This window comes from Rhyacophila brunnea, unplaced genomic scaffold (assembly GCF_057557595.1).
Source record: "Rhyacophila brunnea isolate RB1 unplaced genomic scaffold, BYU_Rbru_1.0 scaffold_4, whole genome shotgun sequence".
Taxonomy (NCBI): domain Eukaryota; kingdom Metazoa; phylum Arthropoda; class Insecta; order Trichoptera; family Rhyacophilidae; genus Rhyacophila; species Rhyacophila brunnea.
This window is the reverse complement of record NW_028233068.1, coordinates 42,926,578-42,945,723: the sequence shown is the minus strand read 5'-3', so window position 1 is coordinate 42,945,723 and position 19,146 is coordinate 42,926,578. Positions and strand designations below refer to the sequence as shown.

At 32.4% G+C, this 19,146-nt stretch overlaps 1 protein-coding gene across 1 annotated transcript in view; it reads right to left on the bottom strand.

Moving 5' to 3' along the window:
* Window positions 1-5,576: 5,576 nt before the first annotated feature.
* Window positions 5,577-19,146, bottom strand: part of LOC147067393 (apolipophorins-like) — a 93,143-nt gene continuing 79,573 nt past the window's right edge. The window contains exons 52-60 of the mRNA XM_085954389.1: window positions 13,007-13,209; window positions 12,165-12,408; window positions 10,462-10,618; window positions 10,113-10,253; window positions 9,804-9,922; window positions 8,068-8,182; window positions 6,742-6,845; window positions 6,068-6,271; window positions 5,577-5,720 (exon numbers count right to left, since the gene is read on the bottom strand). Of these exons, the coding sequence (XP_085810515.1) occupies window positions 6,080-6,271; window positions 6,742-6,845; window positions 8,068-8,182; window positions 9,804-9,922; window positions 10,113-10,253; window positions 10,462-10,618; window positions 12,165-12,408; window positions 13,007-13,209 (1,275 nt within the window). The 3' untranslated portion in view covers window positions 5,577-5,720; window positions 6,068-6,079. The remainder of the gene's footprint in view (window positions 5,721-6,067; window positions 6,272-6,741; window positions 6,846-8,067; window positions 8,183-9,803; window positions 9,923-10,112; window positions 10,254-10,461; window positions 10,619-12,164; window positions 12,409-13,006; window positions 13,210-19,146) is intronic.

Below are 19,146 nucleotides of genomic sequence, written 5' to 3'. Positions count from 1 at the left end.
ATAAAAATGAGGCAACAGTACCCACTTTTATCAGTTATCATTGCATTATACACCAGCAGGCATGGCTCCTACAAGGGGGGTCTGACAGGGCTCTAGCCTGTCGACCAGTTAAGTAAGAAAAACACAAACCAAAAATTTCCTCGAATAGTAAAAAAAGTCGCATGCGGAGCTATTTTTCTCAAGGGATATTTAAATTTTAAAATACATGGCTGTGCGATGCAATTTGATGTGATATGCTTATTGATGGTAACTAAATGATAATTCATATTGTATAGAATTTATTTCAAGTATTTTTTCTGGCGAAGGGTTGCATCTTGGCTACTACAAAATTTCTAATCAGGTACAGGTAAATTGTGTAATTATGTCGAAATTACAGTTAATGTGTACCTACTTAATTTTTTTAGAAGTGAACGACATAATAATATTACTTAAGTACCTATATTATTTTCGTTAATTCGATGTTTCTGTATCGTTATTTTTATGTATAAAATATCTGTTTTCAAAATACATATTTGAATTATAAAAAATGGGGTTTTATTGTTCTCGCATGATATAATTACAAGTGATATCAGTCGATCGCCATAAATAATTTTTTCAACTAGTCGATCCTAGAAAACAAAAGTATTGCCACCCTGTCTTATATATTATAAAAAATAAAATAATCTTATCATTTTTACTTACAATCTTTAATAACAAGAATGAAAATTGCGCCGCATGCGATTTTTTACTATCCATCAAACTTGTTCATTTTAATAATCTCCTTCAAATATTATAGCTTAATTATTGGTTATTGGTTAATCTCCTGCAAATAATATGCAACTAGATTTTTTAGAATTCTTAGGGCTCTATGACAATGTACGTTTTTTATTTATGTAGCTTTATAGTTACCTAACCTACAATGTTGTGAAGGTCATGAATTCGTAATTTGTTATATACTTACACAATGTGTTTTTTTTGAATAAATAAATATCATCAGCCTGGATAAATTCAAAGCTGCATGAAGATATATCCTTTCTTATCCCATACCTCTCAGTCAAGTGTGTTGCGTTGCGACGTACCTCCGCTCAAGTAAACCATTTCGTCGATCCAGCGAGTCTCAGGTCAGGTCTGATTGGGTACCAATAGCTATACATTTGTTAATCGATTATCTCTCTTTCAAACTATGTATTTTGCCCATTCATTTCCATCATAGCTCAACCTATTACGTCGCTTACCTTTGTTTGTTCTCTTATCTATTTCCCCCATTTTTTTTATCCTTACATATTGTCATGCCCAACATGCTTCTATATGCTATGCTACTTACTTTTTGTTTCTGAATCTCTAGTTTATTGATACTTCTAAATATATTATAGATATTGGTTTGATTAAAAATTCATTTTAATGGGGTTTCATTTTATAATTTGACGGAATTGAAACGCACTGGATGCAGCAAATCTTTACACATTTCATAGATTCTGACAGCCCTAGTCTACATCGGCCCCGCCAGGATTTTATATAATTTGCAGCCACCCCATAGTCCCCTGTCCCTTCGACATTCACTTACTTAAACCTTACTAAAACCTAACGGTACTACTTAAGCGGCTAGTAATTCACACCTAAACCATAGCAACCAAGATCCATGAATATTTCGTTCATCACAGTCGGTACCTTTTACAATGTCATGTTACACCTGAAAAAATAATTAAATTTAAAAAAAAAATTATGCACATTATTTTTGCTACCTGGGCATAGGCCTGTCTACATACGGAGTATATGTAGGTATGTGTGTGAGTAATTATCAATGAAATGCGAAACTAAAATTTATGGTTTTATGACTCATGTTGTGTGCAAAATACACATGCATGGCTTAGCAAGAAGATTTCAGTATGTATGTGTGTGAGGATGAGTATGTAGGTTAGTAATTATCAATAATTGCTGCTCCTGAAAAACGATCAGAAAATGGACACTCGCAAGCAAGACAAAAGGCTCATCAGGTTTACATTGCAGTAGCTACAAGTAATTTTGTTGTAGTTGTGCATTTAATTGCGAAATGAACGAGCCCTGAATATCTTTGAAAGAAAAATTCTCCGCCGTATATATGGACCGATCAAGGATGGCACCAATTGAAGGAGAAGATATAATGCTGAGCTCTACGGGCTGTACGAAGATTGCAGCGCAGTTCAATCAATTAAGATTGGGAGACTGCGATGGCAAGGTCATGTGCACGGTATGAATGACAATGAACTTGGAACATATTAACTATAGTTAATTTCATCTTTACAGGTTTTCTAATAAAGTTTACTAATTATGTGAGGAAATCTTTAAGAACTTTTAAACATAATATTAAAGGAAAAGTTTGCTTTCACAATTTTACCAAAAGACAATATATTTTCACTATATATTGGTTTGTTGAATATCCGTTTTTGTCGAAATCGACCTTTTAATGCAGAATGTTGTTTTGTATCTAAATGGACTAGAACCATCCTTTTCTTTAAATTACTTTGTAATGGTAATGAATACATAATTCATATGTTGTAAAAATAACAATTTAAATATCTCCATGTCTCGTGAACATTTGGTCTATTCGACAAACCAATCCTACAGCGACGATATGCTGTCTATAAAAAAATCACAAGCTATAGAGCAGGGATGGCGAACCTATGGCACGCGAGACAATTTTACATGGCACGCCAATGTTTTATTTTGAAGAGAAAAAAAAGAGAATTAAAAAAATACAAAAGTTAAACAAATAATTTTAAAAATAATGACGACATAACCAAGCGTATTTTCTTCGGTTTTTAATATTATTTCTATGAATAATATTTACCTATCGATGCGCAAACGGAAACATAGAAATGCGTAAATGACTGATCGCATTGTATAAAAATAGCATGCAAATACTACAAATTTCAAGAATAAGCATTATGCTTGTAAAATTAATGTAAACATATAATTTTATAGGTCGGTCCTTAGGTTTTATGCATCACACATAATATTTTCGCACTGACCTCATCAGACGGCGGGAGAAGCCGTCTCATAAACCTGATTATGATCGATTTACAATGCTGAAGACCAATCAGGCAATTAAAAATTAAAATATTCAATCAACAAACCTGATGAAATTTATCGACATTTGGTCAAATACAAACAGCTGATTGCTATTTTACCTCAAACATTATCGGTAAAAATGGAAGAATATATGAAGGAAGTGTGGTTAAATGCTTCCACGATCTCTTTGAACATGGAAAAAATTATTCAGAGAATAAAAGATATAAAAAGGCTGGAAAGACAGCGAAAGATAGAATCTCAAGAACTCAATTGTAATTTTCCAACTTTCTTAAGGGGGGACATGCTCGTCGAAGGTCAAAATTGAGTTTTTATTGTATTTTCAAACCATGATCCTGGACACTGCTTAAACGTTGTAGATAATCTATTTATATAATTTTGAAGCCTTATTATCCTTTATAGTTATTTTGAACATTTTATGACTGCATGAAGTATTTTTGTTACATAAAATAGTATTCTTTTAAACCTCTCGCTCTAATGTTTTAGAATATAGTCATATTTCGGTACAGAACTGTGCAGTGGTGTTAAGATTTTTTACATTTATTAATTTTGAAACGCATTTATAAAACCATTAGTATAATTTATTACGAGATAATTTTTGTAAAATATTCACGATAAAAAATTATTTTGATAATCTCTGTGATCCCAAATTTGACAAGAATTAGGCATTTTATTATTCAAAAAATCGGCAAGATTAACACATTTGAAGATAATTCTAAAGATACTTATTATAAGCTATGTCATTGACCATTCAAGTGTGATAAACATCTTATGAATAATGATTGCTTTATAATAATTATTGACCTAAGAATAAGGTAGTGTTTTTTTAAAATACGCCATTTCTTTTGTCATTCCCTAGTAGTTAAGCTACAACATACGGCCGTAGCCATAAAATGACAAACTATAATTAAAGTAGGAAGTAAAATTATGTTAACGCGCGTGTTTGAACATGTACCTAGCCGATTTTTTTATTATTTTTTTTTAAACGGTACATGTTCAAACACGCGCGTCAATATCATTTTACTCCCTACTTCAATTATAGTTTGTCAATTTATGGCTACGGCCGTATGTTGTAGCTTAACCACTGGGGAATGACAAAAGAAATGGCGTATTTCAAAAAAACACTACCTTATTCTTAGGTCAATAATTATTATAAAGCAATCATTATTCATAAGATGTTTATCACACTTGAATGGTCAATGACATAGCTTATAATAAATATCTTTAGAATCATCTTGAAATGTGTTAATCTTGCCGATTTTTTGAATAATAAAATGCCTAATTCTTGTCAAATTTGGGATCACAGAGATTATCAATATAATTTTTTATCGTGAATATTTTACAAAACTTATCTCGTAATAAATTATGCTAATGGTTTTATAAATGCATTTAAAAATTAATAAATGTAAAAAATCTTAACACCACTGCACAGTTATGTACCGAAATATGACTATATTCTAAAACATTAGAGCGAGAGGTTTAAAAGAATACTATTTTATGTAACAAAAATACTTCATGCAGTCATCAAATGTTTAAAATAACTATAAAGGATAATAAGGCTTTAAAATTATATAAATAGATCATCTACAACGTTTAAGGAGTGTCCAGGATCATGGTTTGAATATACAATAAAAACTCAATTTTGACATTCGACGAGCATGTCCCCCCTTAACAGAATTCTTAAAAATATTTTTTTTTTCATTTTTTCCCTATGAAAAATTGCTTGGCACGTCAGTCGAAAAATAATATTTGGGAAATTTTGGCACGCATACGTAAAAAGGTTCGTCACCCATGTATAATTCATGGCTGAGTACTGTCCGCCCTTAATAGAAAAAACAATATTTTTGAATAAACTCAAAATTTAAATTTTATGCTTTGTCAAAATACAACTTGCGTCGAAAGCGTTCACACTTAGCAGCCTTTAATTAGTCCCATTGTTGCATACAAAAAATAATAATTTGGTATATCCATATCTTTTCAGTTTGTATGAGATTTACACTAGGGGCGGCATGGTATATGAAAGTATGGTGAAGCCGGCAAGTATGGCGAAAAAGTATGGTGAAACAGGTTGGTAATCAATTTGCGGCAAAATTTCCAGGTTAACATTATATTATATGGGTACGTTATAATGACAAACGTAAATCCTTCATGATGCCCTGCATTTTTTTTATTGCGTCGCCATTTCTCGTGAGTTATCGGCTGTTGTCGGCATGCTTCATTCAGTTCTATGAGGAAGCGAAATCGTTGCCTATCTGTACTTTTAATACATCTATGGATTTACAGGTCTCGATGGTCTTTTTTGCATGATTTTGATACCATAAAGTGTTTACAATCAGATTTCAGTATCAGAACAGAATTAAAACTGCTGTGAATATAGACATCGACGGAGATGTGTATTAATTGTGCACGTGTCAAATGTCAGTAAACCCTCTTAAAATGCTAGCTGGATCAAATCTAAATGCAATAACACAATTGATATTACAATGGTGCAGGCTAGCGCTTACAGTTTGGAATGAAATAAAAACAAAAAATAATGTAACTCTAATCTTTTATTTCTCATTTACCCACAATTATAAAGAATAATGATGTATTCATGTAGAAACAGGAGGTTGACCATTTCTTTTACTTATTTATTCTCAACTTCGTGAGTCCTTGACACCATCTTCTTTAGGTACCTGAAAAAGAATAATGTTTTTTAAACAATATATTATGAGATTTTAAAACTGCAACACTGCAAAAAAAAATTTAAATGTGCACCCCTGAAACATTCACTACCCCGGACGATACAGAAGATACAATTCAGAGCCGTCATCACAGGAATTAAAAATCCACCTGCATTTTCACATATATTTCAAGCCCCCCCCCCCGCCCGCTTCCGTTCTGTCATGTTGCATACCATAGACAATATCTGCACACAGCACTCTGATTTGTTGGCTAAAATATTGATTTGAATAAATGTACAGTCAATGGTTTGTCAAGAAGCAATTTATAAATTACAATTATCATGAAGAAGAGTATCGACCTGGAATCATCTTTATTCTTTGATGGCGCATGACATCTTTGATGTTAATCCGGTGATTCCACCTTTGCAAGTGCATTCCATCTCAGATGTAGTGGCAGCAGTCATCGAATTAACAATACTTTGAGCTATCTGCTTCAAAACATTGGTGTGCCTCTTGGAGTCCATTTTTTCAAATTGTTTGGATGAGTATACGTTGCCATTTGTCTGCAATTAATAAAATAAAATCAAACATGTCACTTAATTATATTGGTATTCAGCAATGTTAGAAATTTAAACCATTCTTAGTTCAATAGATCAAAGGAGTCCTCGCTAGTCATGATTACGATATTGATAGTCTTATTTAGTACATTCACAAAACCGATTAATAATATAATTATGTGAAGCCAGTCACCACCATAGACCAACACTTTGAAGCAAAATTTGATTTATTATTTCATGACAGTTAGGCCGCAAAACACAAAGCGTGGCGAGTGATACACGCTATGAGACAGACGTAACTATTGAAAATAACATATTCTTTAACACGGGACATGTTTAAGTTTTTCCTATATTTCTCTGCATATGAAAATTGTAATTTCTTACAGCCACATCACGAAGGTATTAACACACTTTCAGTTTTAGAATATAAATTAAGTGCAATTTAGATAGTTTTAAATGATTCGGTTTGGTCTTACCTCCAGAGCGATATTTATGCAAGGGTCGTCACGATAATTGAGGAAAGCGTCATCCCGCTTCCACTTCTTCTCTCCGTCAATGAACACTTCTTTGGTGTTGAATCCTGAAAGCAAACAACATGTTCCAATAATATCCGCCACTAACAATACTTTCTCTTAGATCCTAGAAGATTTCATTTCTATTATTGATCAATGGTTTGGTAGTGTTAATATACACATATTTTTGGTTTTTAATTCAATTTATAATCCAATGTGGACCTCAGTCACCTCACGAGGAGATTTCCTAACATTTTTTTTATATGAGAAATGGATGTAAGTTTCTTGGTCAACACATTGAAAACAACATGTTGTTTTCCAACTGTGTTCGACCAAGAAACTTACATCCATTCTCTCATATCAAAAATCGTAGGAAATCTCCTCGTGCGCCGCTGACTGAGTTCCGAGACGCGCGAAACATTTTTGTGTGTGACGAACGCGCATATCTACTAGCGACATTCGCGTCTCGAAACGTCAAAATAATTTACTCTGGCCAGACGCCATTACGCAAATATGTCAGACGCTGAAACACCGGTACAAGGCGAAAATATTGGATTCATCCGTCAATTATTAGGCATAATATCCACGCACAGTGCATCGTTTATCGCAGCAGAATTTATCTAGCAGACCAATGCGCACGCACTGAAGTCTAGGTACAAAAAGTGGCTGCATTAAGTTGCTTTACGCAAGCGTGGGCTGGCATATTCTCGGCGCTCACAACATGAAACATGTAAAACATGTTAGAAGAGTCGATAGTCGACCTGTCGCATTTGTTGTTTAGTCGCATTCGACCAATATGCAGAGCTCCATTTGACATGTGCTATGGCGTTAACGATGATGTCAGGTCGACGAATTCGACATGCGGCACATGAGGCGAATTCTGATGTGAGAGCCAGCTTAAGTAGACACGTTATCATTCATCTATCGCGGTCTGGTCTCAACATAATACACACATATATTATATATTTGAAAGATTCCTGTGAATTTTTGATACATTGTTTCATTGACTGATTAAGAGTAAATTAATGTTTGCTTCCAAGTGGTGCATATGGGATTTCACCATATGCATATGGGAGATGAGAGGTTATATTAAGATATTTTTTGGGCCCTTGCACTGTATCAAACACACATTGAAAAACCAAATGCGTTTCTTTGCTGAGCAGTGATCTCTAGCCCGCGACCCTCGGCTTTATAGACAGCCGTTTTACCAACCGGGCCACTGTGGGTTCAGTAACTGAGGTAATATGTAATCATTAATGTGTTATGAATAAAATATTAATCTTTTCATACCAAAGGTACTTCTTGGTTCTTTGATATCTTGAACATCGAAATCTTCTAATCGAGTGATCAGATGTGTCTGCACGCCTTCACTTTTCAATGCATCCATTGCTTCGTCCTTTTCCATCTGAAAGAGTTAAAAAGAATTTATAATTAATTAATGACAGTATCGTTGATTAGTTCAATAGCTTTTCAGTTAATCTTTATAAAAGTCAAAGTGTGTTTGTTTGATTTACTTTTCCTATTTGGTTCCAACCGATGTGTATACTTATATAATAAATATAAAATTTCTGTTTAAATTATTTTTTCTGCTAATTACTCTAAATTTGAATTTTATTAGCAGATAAAGTTTACTATAAATAGTTTGGATAAATTATTTTTAATTTATATTCTTTTCTTTGACTTCAAAAGTCATCAAAACAATTTTCATTTTGATATATTTTAAGTAGGAAAAGTGTTGAAATAGTAGGTTAGTATATTATTTGTGATTCTCAATACAGGATTGTAAATTTAAACTGTATTTTAACAACGGTGGACATTGCCAATTGAAGATTTGTCAAGACTTACTTAACTCATAAATGCATGATTTATCATATTGTATGATAGTTTTATATTTCTGTACTTGCCAATGATTATGCCTAATAAAAAAAATCAATACATTAGTGTGGACCAGAATTTTGAGTATTTTAATTAAATATTTAGGAATTTTGGGTAAAGCAGGTTTTTTTCTGTATCCAAAAGTATTTGTATGATTATCAATGTATCAAATGTTATCAATTGATAAAAATATTATCAAATGACGAGTTCTTCATTGAACATTTCACCGTGGAATACATTTGTACGTATCTTACAAAATGCGGCGATAGTTTGCAAATAGTACTGTTCCAATTAGATTAACCCTAACCTAACCTAGTAAAGACATCTCCACATGTTGTAGCATACATGTAAGATACTCCACGCTGAAATGTTCAACGAAGAACTCGTCATTTGATTAAATGTTACACGAACTCATGTTTCACGTAGTGCGGCGCACGAATAAGGGTCCTGCGGTGAACTGTTTATGTACAAATTTCCGGATACGAAATAAAAAACGATAAATGCTGGATATATAAAAACATTATTTTTTAAAAAAAAATAGTTTTTTCCCCTGGACTTTTTCGACGTCTTGAATTATTTTCAGTTTCTCAGCTAGAGTTCTAGTTTTCTTCATGGGGGGCATTTTAGTTGCGACTTATAAAAATTTGTGGTACGAGATGCGAGGCAAGCCTATCATCTGTATGTATCAATTCTACGAAAACGAAATGAAAAATATTCAACAAAAACGGTCAATTGGGATAATATTTGTGACGAGACCATAATATTTAGACGATAGATCGAGGAAAACGATAAATCGGGGAACGGTTAATGCGGGATTATTTAACATTGTTCTTATGGGCGGGACTTTCAAAAATGAACGATCCGTGCTGGAAAACCATTTATGCGAAAACAGTAGATCAGGGTTCCACTATACATACTTTGGCACCATAAAATAACAATCATTTGGAGAAATATCAAGAAAGCATTAGTGAGGATATATTTAAAGAAGTCCTCATGAATACTGAGGTTAAATATAAATCAATCAATGAAGAAATCTCGAGCAAAGTCGAGTGATTCAGTTAGTGTTACACTACATAAAAGTAATACCTGCATTAAATTTATGGAAGTAATTATTCTTTAAATTAATGTGATAATATTATTATTTTACTTACGTCAGCCAAAAATCCTGCAGGGCATATCTTCGATTGAACCAAGATGACTGATTTCATGACATTAGGTCTAAATTGTACAACATCACGGCCAAGTGTGAACAGTTTTGTATCAAGGAAACCTAAATAAAGAAATATATTATTAATTAAACTCGTCGAAAAAGGTCGGAATTAAAAATGCATTAAACAAAAACCCTTAAACATTTTTTATGTGTCTGTCGGATTATAATGATCGACGATTGATAATTGACGACATGAAGTGTCACTGTTTGATTATATGAATTATTCGGTCGTGGTGAAATATGCACTTACCGAACGTTTCACGCAGCCACTCAAGTCGTGTCGACAACATCTTGGTGTACTCATCGACGTTTATATCGTTGGTGTGTACAGAAGGTTTCCACTTTTCTGATCGTTCTTCATCGGTGAAGTGAATTTTTGATGCCAAGTTAACTGATGAGATAGAAATGCAAAAGATATTGAGTATTTTTTTTTGTAAAGGTAGAGCAATCAATCTTTTAGGAGAATTAATTGAAAATGCGATTTAAATGTTGTTTGAAAACGATTGGAAATAAATTTTAATTAAACTAAATGGTATTGTTACTATCCAAACTGGACAGTGATATAATTAATAATTAACCTTACACACAAGCATACTTACAGTTGTTGATATTTGATTCATAGAGAGTCGACGAATAGTCAATTGGGTTTAAACCGACCAAGTATACTTTGACATCGTCGATTTCTTTGGCTTTCAATTCCTTCAACACCTCGGTCATCAGTGGAGCCACCATATCTGTGTACACTTTCTCATTTGTCTAAAAGAAGAATTTTTTACAAATATATTCTTGGCTACACGTAAATATTTTAAAATGTAGCCACATAATACTAATGCACGCAAGATTAAAATGGTATCATTTAAAACAGTGCACAACCCAATTGAAAGAAGGGCTAATTTATCCAATTTCTAAATTTTCAAGGGCGGCAATAGGTAAAAGTGTTGAAAAATAGTGATAATTATACTAGATACGACATACATTTTATTATTTTAAATTTAATAGATACATATCAGCTACTCCAATCACTCTACACTCTATATTACATACATTTATGTGTTTGCATGATAGAACTTAGCATATAGGAAATTAAAATTTTGTCATATTTAATGAAACATTTGGGGATCAAGTACTTGTTATTTTGGGTCGCTAACAAATGCCATTTTAGGCCGTATTTAGTGCATCATTGATTTAAAACAATACTAGTTATCGAAAAGTTTATGAAGCACTTCAGAGATTTGTAAAAACTGCTAGTTAATTTCGTCGCAATTAGTTAGGAGACACGTAGCTTAGTTGGTAGGCACATTGGTGTGAATCCTGTGGGCGAGTGTTCGTATCCTGCTGGACATCGTTTTATTTTCAAAAAGATTTTTTCTAATGGTTGTATGTATTATCTCTAAGGTGTTTTCAAATTATATAATATATAATTTGAATTATCGTAACCCTCGATTTTTCGAAAAGTGCTTTTATTAGATATTAACAATGTATACAACTAAATAAACGTTCTGTAAAAAGGAAGTAAGCAAGTAAGGAAGTATCGCAAATGCCGATTTATTAACTAAATTCAGGTTTTAATGGAGCTTTAATTAAGTTTTAATTTAAGGAAAAAAGCATTTACCCTCAATTTTAATGATTTTCTGTAATAAATTCTTTAATTATTAGTAGATCGAAAAGATATTACACCACATCATCAATCATCATGCACCCAATGTCTATGCCTATTTTTTTTATTAATATTAAACCAAAATCATTCAAAAAACGTTTTTTGCCTCTCCTGTAAAATTTGCTTTGTGTGGGTTATGCCTTTTTTCCTAAACACGGTCGATATGTTCAATAATGAAAGTGACATTCTCAAAACTTGTGAATTATTCGTTGAATAAAAAAAATAGTTTATGTTTGCGAGTGGTAACTTTTACTCACATATAGTTTAAAATTCATTATTGAATGTTCGTCCTCTTTTGTTCTCCTACATTTTGAGCTTGTTGCAGAAGCCAATTTGAATAGATAATGTATTTAAGTGTACTGATATGAATGAATGATGTATGCATATGATGCGACGACCAGAGATATCAAATTGGATATTGGATATAGCTGAAAGTAAGCCATGACGTTTTAAAACATAGTCCATCTCTAATAATTTTGTCAGGGTTACTTTGAATGTCGGAAAGAAGGAGGGAGAAAAGACGGTGATAATTCAAAGATCTAATAACAGAAATGTAGTGCAATTCTGAGAAAAATAATACATTTTAATTCATACTTTCTGATATTTTTGATAGTTACTTCCCTATTAAATAGTTAAGTTAGGTACCTTAATTGTTTCAACGACTAAAATGATGTCTGCTTGTTTTTTTGATTGGTTAACTAAAATTTCAGTTTCGTCACTGGCCTTGACATTACCGCGATTGAAATTGCACTCGATACATTCCTGGGGAACCTGAACAGGGAAGAGATAACCCATGCAGGCCTGGGAGTATGTTTTTGCGAGCATGCATGCTCCAGCTTGTGCCTCTTCTGGTGATGAAACTTCTCTAGCCTCTCTTTTGCACGCGTGCCTGGAGAAAATAAAATTAACATATTACTGTCAAAGTCAATTTATGTAAATACAAAAATCCTATCACATGAAAATAATTCCACAAAAACTTTACATATGTGTTTTGTGATTATGATTATATATGATTAGATTTGGACAAAGAATGTAATTCAACCAAATGAATGGAAAATCTGGACCATTGATAAATTATGTATCAGGAAACCCTCCCACCCATTTATAAAATCTCAATATAATTAGAGTACAACACTTTTGCAGAATGGGTCAAAGGCATCTGCTGAAAATCTATAATAATAACCCTTATTGCAATGAAGGTAAAGTTCGATTTTAACAACATTATATATAATTTTACAATTTTCAATTTGGGGCACAACTGTTGACGCGTTATCAGAATAGGACAACAATATTTAAGAGATATGAATGCAGATTTTCTATGAAGACACTTAAGTATTTCGTTGTGAGATTTTTTTAAATTCAATGAATTTTCTAGATTCTCATTCATGATTTCTCAAGAAATGAGAATTTAAAAATTTCAGAAAAAAAATTCTACAACAATATAAAAAAATTCACGTAATAAATTGATTTTTATATTCATTGCTTACATATAAATCTCACGGTCTACCACAAGGTTGCCATCAGCAAGTTCTGACTCTCCTTCAAATAAATCTGTACAATAGTCTATGGCGGCAGACATTCCGATGTACTTATAAGCAGTAAATTCAGAATATTCCACTTCGGCGTTTTCACTTGCACACCCTGCATTTAGGGCGTAAGATACTCCGAAATTATAATCGGAAGATGTAACCTAAAAATGAAATATACAATATTACGTAGGTTACCAATTGTAAACACAATTATACATTGGTAAGGTAGAGCATCCGTACCGGTTTTAATCGAAACCGGTTAACCGGCGAACCCTTGTTTCTAAACTAACTGAAAATCGAGTAATTGTACACGGTTAACTGATCAAATTAGGTATTTATACAAAAAAAAAATTGAATTATGTGAAAAGACACATCAACGCAGAACGGCATGAAAAAAAAGAAAATATTATCTACGAAATTTGTTTACCACCCTCACCCTGCAATTATATTACTGGGAGCTAGTCAACTAATAAAACCCTTTTGAAATGCAAATGGAATTTTCCTATACCCAACAACAATTGGTTTCTCAAAATAAAGCCTACTTATATACATACATACCTTCGAGAAAATAGAACAGATAGATAGTCAGTGAGAATGCCATTGTAATTATTCTTGTAAGCAGGTATACCTATTATCTGATTGTTGGAATATAAGATTCACAACCCAAGATTGAAGAACAATTTAAAACTACTGATACTGAAGCTACTGATACCTACTGCATAATCCCTATAATATATTTTATACTTAAGGTGAAGCCTTTACTGAGCCTTTTTTAACCTTTCCCTTACCATGATAAAAAAATTACGCCCGTTCCCATGCCGTCCACTCAGTGTCCCGATAGAAATTTGGCATTTTAAGGCATTTTAAGGCATTTTAAAAGCTAATTTATTGCTTCAAAAGGTAAAGTATGTTTTTAAATACTGTTTAGTCATCGTTTAACATTTTATTCTGTGTATATTACATGCAATTATCTTATAATCGTGTATAATATCGGACATCGATAAAAGTACGTCATATCTAAGCCACGGCGTGTCTCGGTCTGTTTTAAATGGAACAACCAACATACGCTGCCATTTCACGGAGAGTGGGGGTGGCTAATTCATCCGAAGCGAACGAGGGATGTTATTAGGTAGGATAACATCTGTGTGGACTTGCGTTATCACGTTCACCACATAAAATAATAGTTATAATTTTGCAATATCGATTCCCTATATAATTTTAAAACACTGTGATCTTATTGTATCATGTTATTAAGTATTTTTAAAAATCGTATTTTAAAACACATTAAAATAATATACTTACATAAGAACAATTAATCAAGAAAAATACTCCGATTGATCGTATAGTTTCCACTAAATATATTTTAATATCATGTTTCTTATGCTGAAATAATACACATTAATAAATATAAATAACTACGCTACTTGAACTTATACGCACGTATTAAGTCTATACCTCTAAGACTTTAGATATATCTTACCTACTTTTAGATAATTTCCCTAGTATATAAAAAAAATACTTATAATTTTGCAATATCGATTCCCTGATTATAATCTATAATATAAAAATGAATATTTGTTAGTTTGTTTGTTCGTTTTTTTATGCGCTGCCATACCGTTCATCCGATTGCGATAAAACTTTGTCAACTTATTGCTTGCACTTGCGCGCAGATTATAGACTATATCTTATACATACAAATGAAAGTCTGTCTGACATATGCGTTCCTATACCATTCATCCGATTGCGACGAAATTTTGGTGAATTGATGTGTGCACTACGGGTGCGAGTCATAGACGCTAAATGTAAAAGCAGCTGAAATGGTGGATTGCTTTGAGAGAAAGATCCTTAGGCGGATATACGGACCCATGAATGATGATGGGGAGTGGAGAATTAGGTACAACACGGAACTATACCGCTTATACCAAGATTCAAAACTCTCCAACTTCATAAAACTCCAGAGGCTAAACTGGGCAGGCCATGTCCAGCGCATGCCTGAGTCACGGATACCGAAGAAGATCCTCGAAGGAAACCCAGGAGGAAAAAGGCCAGTGGGAAAGCCACGCACACGATGGCGTGATAATGTTACAAAAGATGCCAACCAGATACTAAAAATCAGGAACTGGAAAAGACGTGCGGAGGACCGTTCCGGCTGGAGGATAGCGGTGGAGGAGGCCAGGGCTCGACTTGAGCTGTAGCGTCATCGAAGAAGAAGAAGATGTGTGCACACCCACAAAGGTTTCTGAATTAGAAAAACTATCTTCTTCTTCTTCATTATATCTTCTTTTATTCATATGGTTCCTATACCATTCATCGGATTGCGATGAAACCTTCGCCAGTTGTTGTGGCAACACCCGCAAAGGTTTCTGAATCAGTACAACCATCTTCTTCTTCTTCGTCGTCTTCATTCTATATTCTTTTATTCTTATGATTCCTATACCATTCGTCCGATTGCAATGAAACTTGCGTCAGTTGTTGTGCCGACACCTGCGAATGTTTCTGAATTAGTACAACAATTTTCTTCAACCTTTTTTTCTATTCTATCTTCTTCTATTCGTATGCGTTCTTATACCATTCATCCGATTGCGATGAAATTTTGATCAGTTGTTGTGCGCATGCCCGCGAAGATTACTGAATTAGAAAAACCATCTTCTTCGTTATATCTTCTTTTATTCGCATGGTTCCCATACCATTCATCGGATTGCGATGAAACCTTCGTCAGTTGTTGTGGTAACACCTGCAAAGGTTTATGATTTAGTACAACTATTTTCTTCCTCTTCTATTCATATGCGTTCTTATACCATTCATCCGAATGCGATGAAATTTTGATCAGTTGTTGTGCGCATGCCCGCGAAGATCTCTGAACTAGAAAAATCATCTTCTTCTTCTTCATCATATCTTCTTTTATTCATATGGTTCCTATACCATTCATCCGATTGCGATAAAACCTTCGTTAGTTGTTGTGTTAACACCTGAAAAGGTTTCTTAATTAGAACAACCATTTTCTTTTTCTTCTTCATTCTATCTTCATTTATTTTATATAGTTCCTATACCATTCATCCGATTGCGATTAAATTTTGGTGAGTTGTTGTGTGCACACCCGCAAAGGTTTCTGAATTAGAAAAACTATCTCTTCTTCTTCATTATATCTTCTTTTATTCATATGGTTCCTATACCATTCATCGGATTGCGATGAAACCTTCGTCAGTTGTTGTGCTAACACACGCAAAGGTTTCTGAATTAGTACAACCATCTTCTTCTTCTTCATCGTCTTTATTCTATATCCTTTTATTCGTATGATTCCTATACCATTCGTCCGATTGGAATGAAACTTTCGTCAATTGTTGTGCCCACACCTACAAAGGTTTCTGAATTAGTACAACAATATTTTTCCTCTTCTTCTATTCGTATGCGTACCTATTCCATTCATCCGATTTTAATAAAACTTTCGTCAGTAATTGTGCCAACACCCGCGAAGGTTTCTAAATTAGTACAATTATCTTCTTCTTCTTCTTCTTCTATTCGTATGCGTTCTTATAACATTCATCAGATTGCGATGAAATTTTTCTCAGTTGTTGTTCGCACACCTGGGATGGTTAGTATTATATAAAATACAAAGTTTGTTGTTTGTTTGTTCCATCCAATTTTGAATTTTTTACTACATATTTATACTATTAATAACGTTTGCATATTTTGGATTCGATTTTAATTTACAGTTCTTTTGTTTGACCTTTACTCCTATTAGAATTACTTTCATATTGTATTACACAGATATTTTAATATTAAAAAGATAATTTCATTATTATTTTTTAAATATCTAAGGTAAATGTATCCACTAAGCGACCCTGTGCGAAGCCGGGTATCTCACCTATAATATAATTTCAAAACACGTTAAATATTTATATAAGAATAATTAAAAACAAAAATAATTCAATCTTATAGTTTCCACTAAAATTATTTAATGTTATGTTTATTATGCTGAAATAATTACACATAATAAAAATTAAATCACTACGCTATGTGTACCTATACGCATGTAGTAAGTCTATAATATACCCACCTTTCGAGAATTTCATAACAAGAGGTTTTCTAGTCTATGTTAAAATAAATATATTGTATCTCCATAAAAATGTACTTTCATACATATTATATATTGCCAAACTGGTAGGTGCGCAGTGTTGCGAAGGTAGGCACGAAAAGTTTTACACAAATAAAGCCACGTCATGATTGCAGTTTGCAAATAAAGTTTATAAAACAGCCGCTAGTTATAAACTACATAAAAACAGTCCTAAAAAACGTTGTTTGTTAAACTGTCTGAAGATAATATGTAGACTAATTTTTTAATACCTCACTTCTATACTATTGTTGAGTGTGCTGGCTATCTCGTGAAAAAATGATATACAAGGATCAAATCATAATATTGAAATTTGAGGCAAATTTGTTAACGAATGATAACTGTTGTTAAATTTGTCTATTTAGTTAAAATTAAAAAAAAGTGAATAAATCAATGCAAGGACCACTAATGCATTGACTGATTTAAAAAGACAAAGTGAAGGCATACATAAAAAATTGGAGCTTTGGAAATCAAAATTTAAAAAAAAAATCGTCATGTTTCCACTTTTAAATGATTTTGCGCCAGATATATTGAAGCAAACAAAAATCTATTTACTGAGCGTTATGATAGTTTGCTAATGCACTTTCCCCATTATTTATTTCACAAATTTACTCTAATAGTAAAAAAATCATTTGATTTCAAAACTATGATATATTAAATATGTAGGTAGTTGTACGTTTGATGTGATACCTATATCATGAGTGATATATGTAATGATAACTCCCGTGTATGTGTATAATTTAGGAAACACTACATTATAGTACCACACTGCGCTTAACCTCAGAGATAGGTAGGTGGGCCCGACAAATATCCTGGCCTAGGGGCTTGCTTTTCGCAAAATCTTTTTTAAACATCCATCGCATGAAAAATAAATTAATTTAAATAAGTATAAGTAGTAATATAAGTAGTAAAACCTTGTTTATTATTTATATATTTAAGTTTTCTTTATTTTTGTATTAGTGCCTACATTTTTGACTATTTAAAAAGGTGTCTGAATTATTTAATGAAATAAAGGGGGGAGGCGCCAAGTTTCATTTTTTTTTAAAAAGGAGGCGTAATAACATTAAGTTTGGAAATCACTGATGTATTTGATAGGAACCGTAATTTAATACTTGTGTATTTTTGTAGATACTAAACATTATACTTACCTACATATAATAAAACAATCATTAGATTTACTTAGGTGGAAGATAACGGTGTGAAAGACCCCTTACTTCAAAAATTGTACTGAATTCCACACCACCGTGGAGGTACAGTTAAATTGCGGGTTTTTTTAAATCTGTGGTTTTCCCATTACGACTATTTCATTGTAAGTACTACGTTTTAACTTAATTTTCTAAGCATAACATATTATACAAACTACAAATGAATATATCTACATAATATTATCTAATTAAAATTTAAATGGTGACTCATAACTTTATATTATAATATAAAACAATCGAAATAATAAAACTACCTACTATTATATTTCTAAGAAAAATACTCACTTTCTGAAATGCAAAATATTAAGAATAACATTACCTACATAATATATACAAAATACATAAAAACATTTTATACATGTGATAGAGGTATTTTTTGCAATTTACATTAAATTTAGTCAATACCATTATGTACGGACTATGTCCAAAATGGTATACCAACATAAAATGAATTGATTTTACAGACATGGGGTGCAGAGAAATAATATTATATTATGTTTATACCTACATCAGATTGAGTATGATAACATTTTTATAATAAAATAATATTATTTGGTACTTATGACATTAAAAGCAAAATTAATAATTAGTAGGTAATCTTAAATGTATTAGTCCTACCTAAATAAATTCACTGATTTCAGGGACATAATAACATGGAGTTAATGTTATAGTATAATAACTACATGTAAATGCAACAGTTTCAATATAATTAATTATTTAGACATGTACCTACTCACTAATATTATTTTTTTTAAATAAAAAAGATAAAAATAAATATCAGT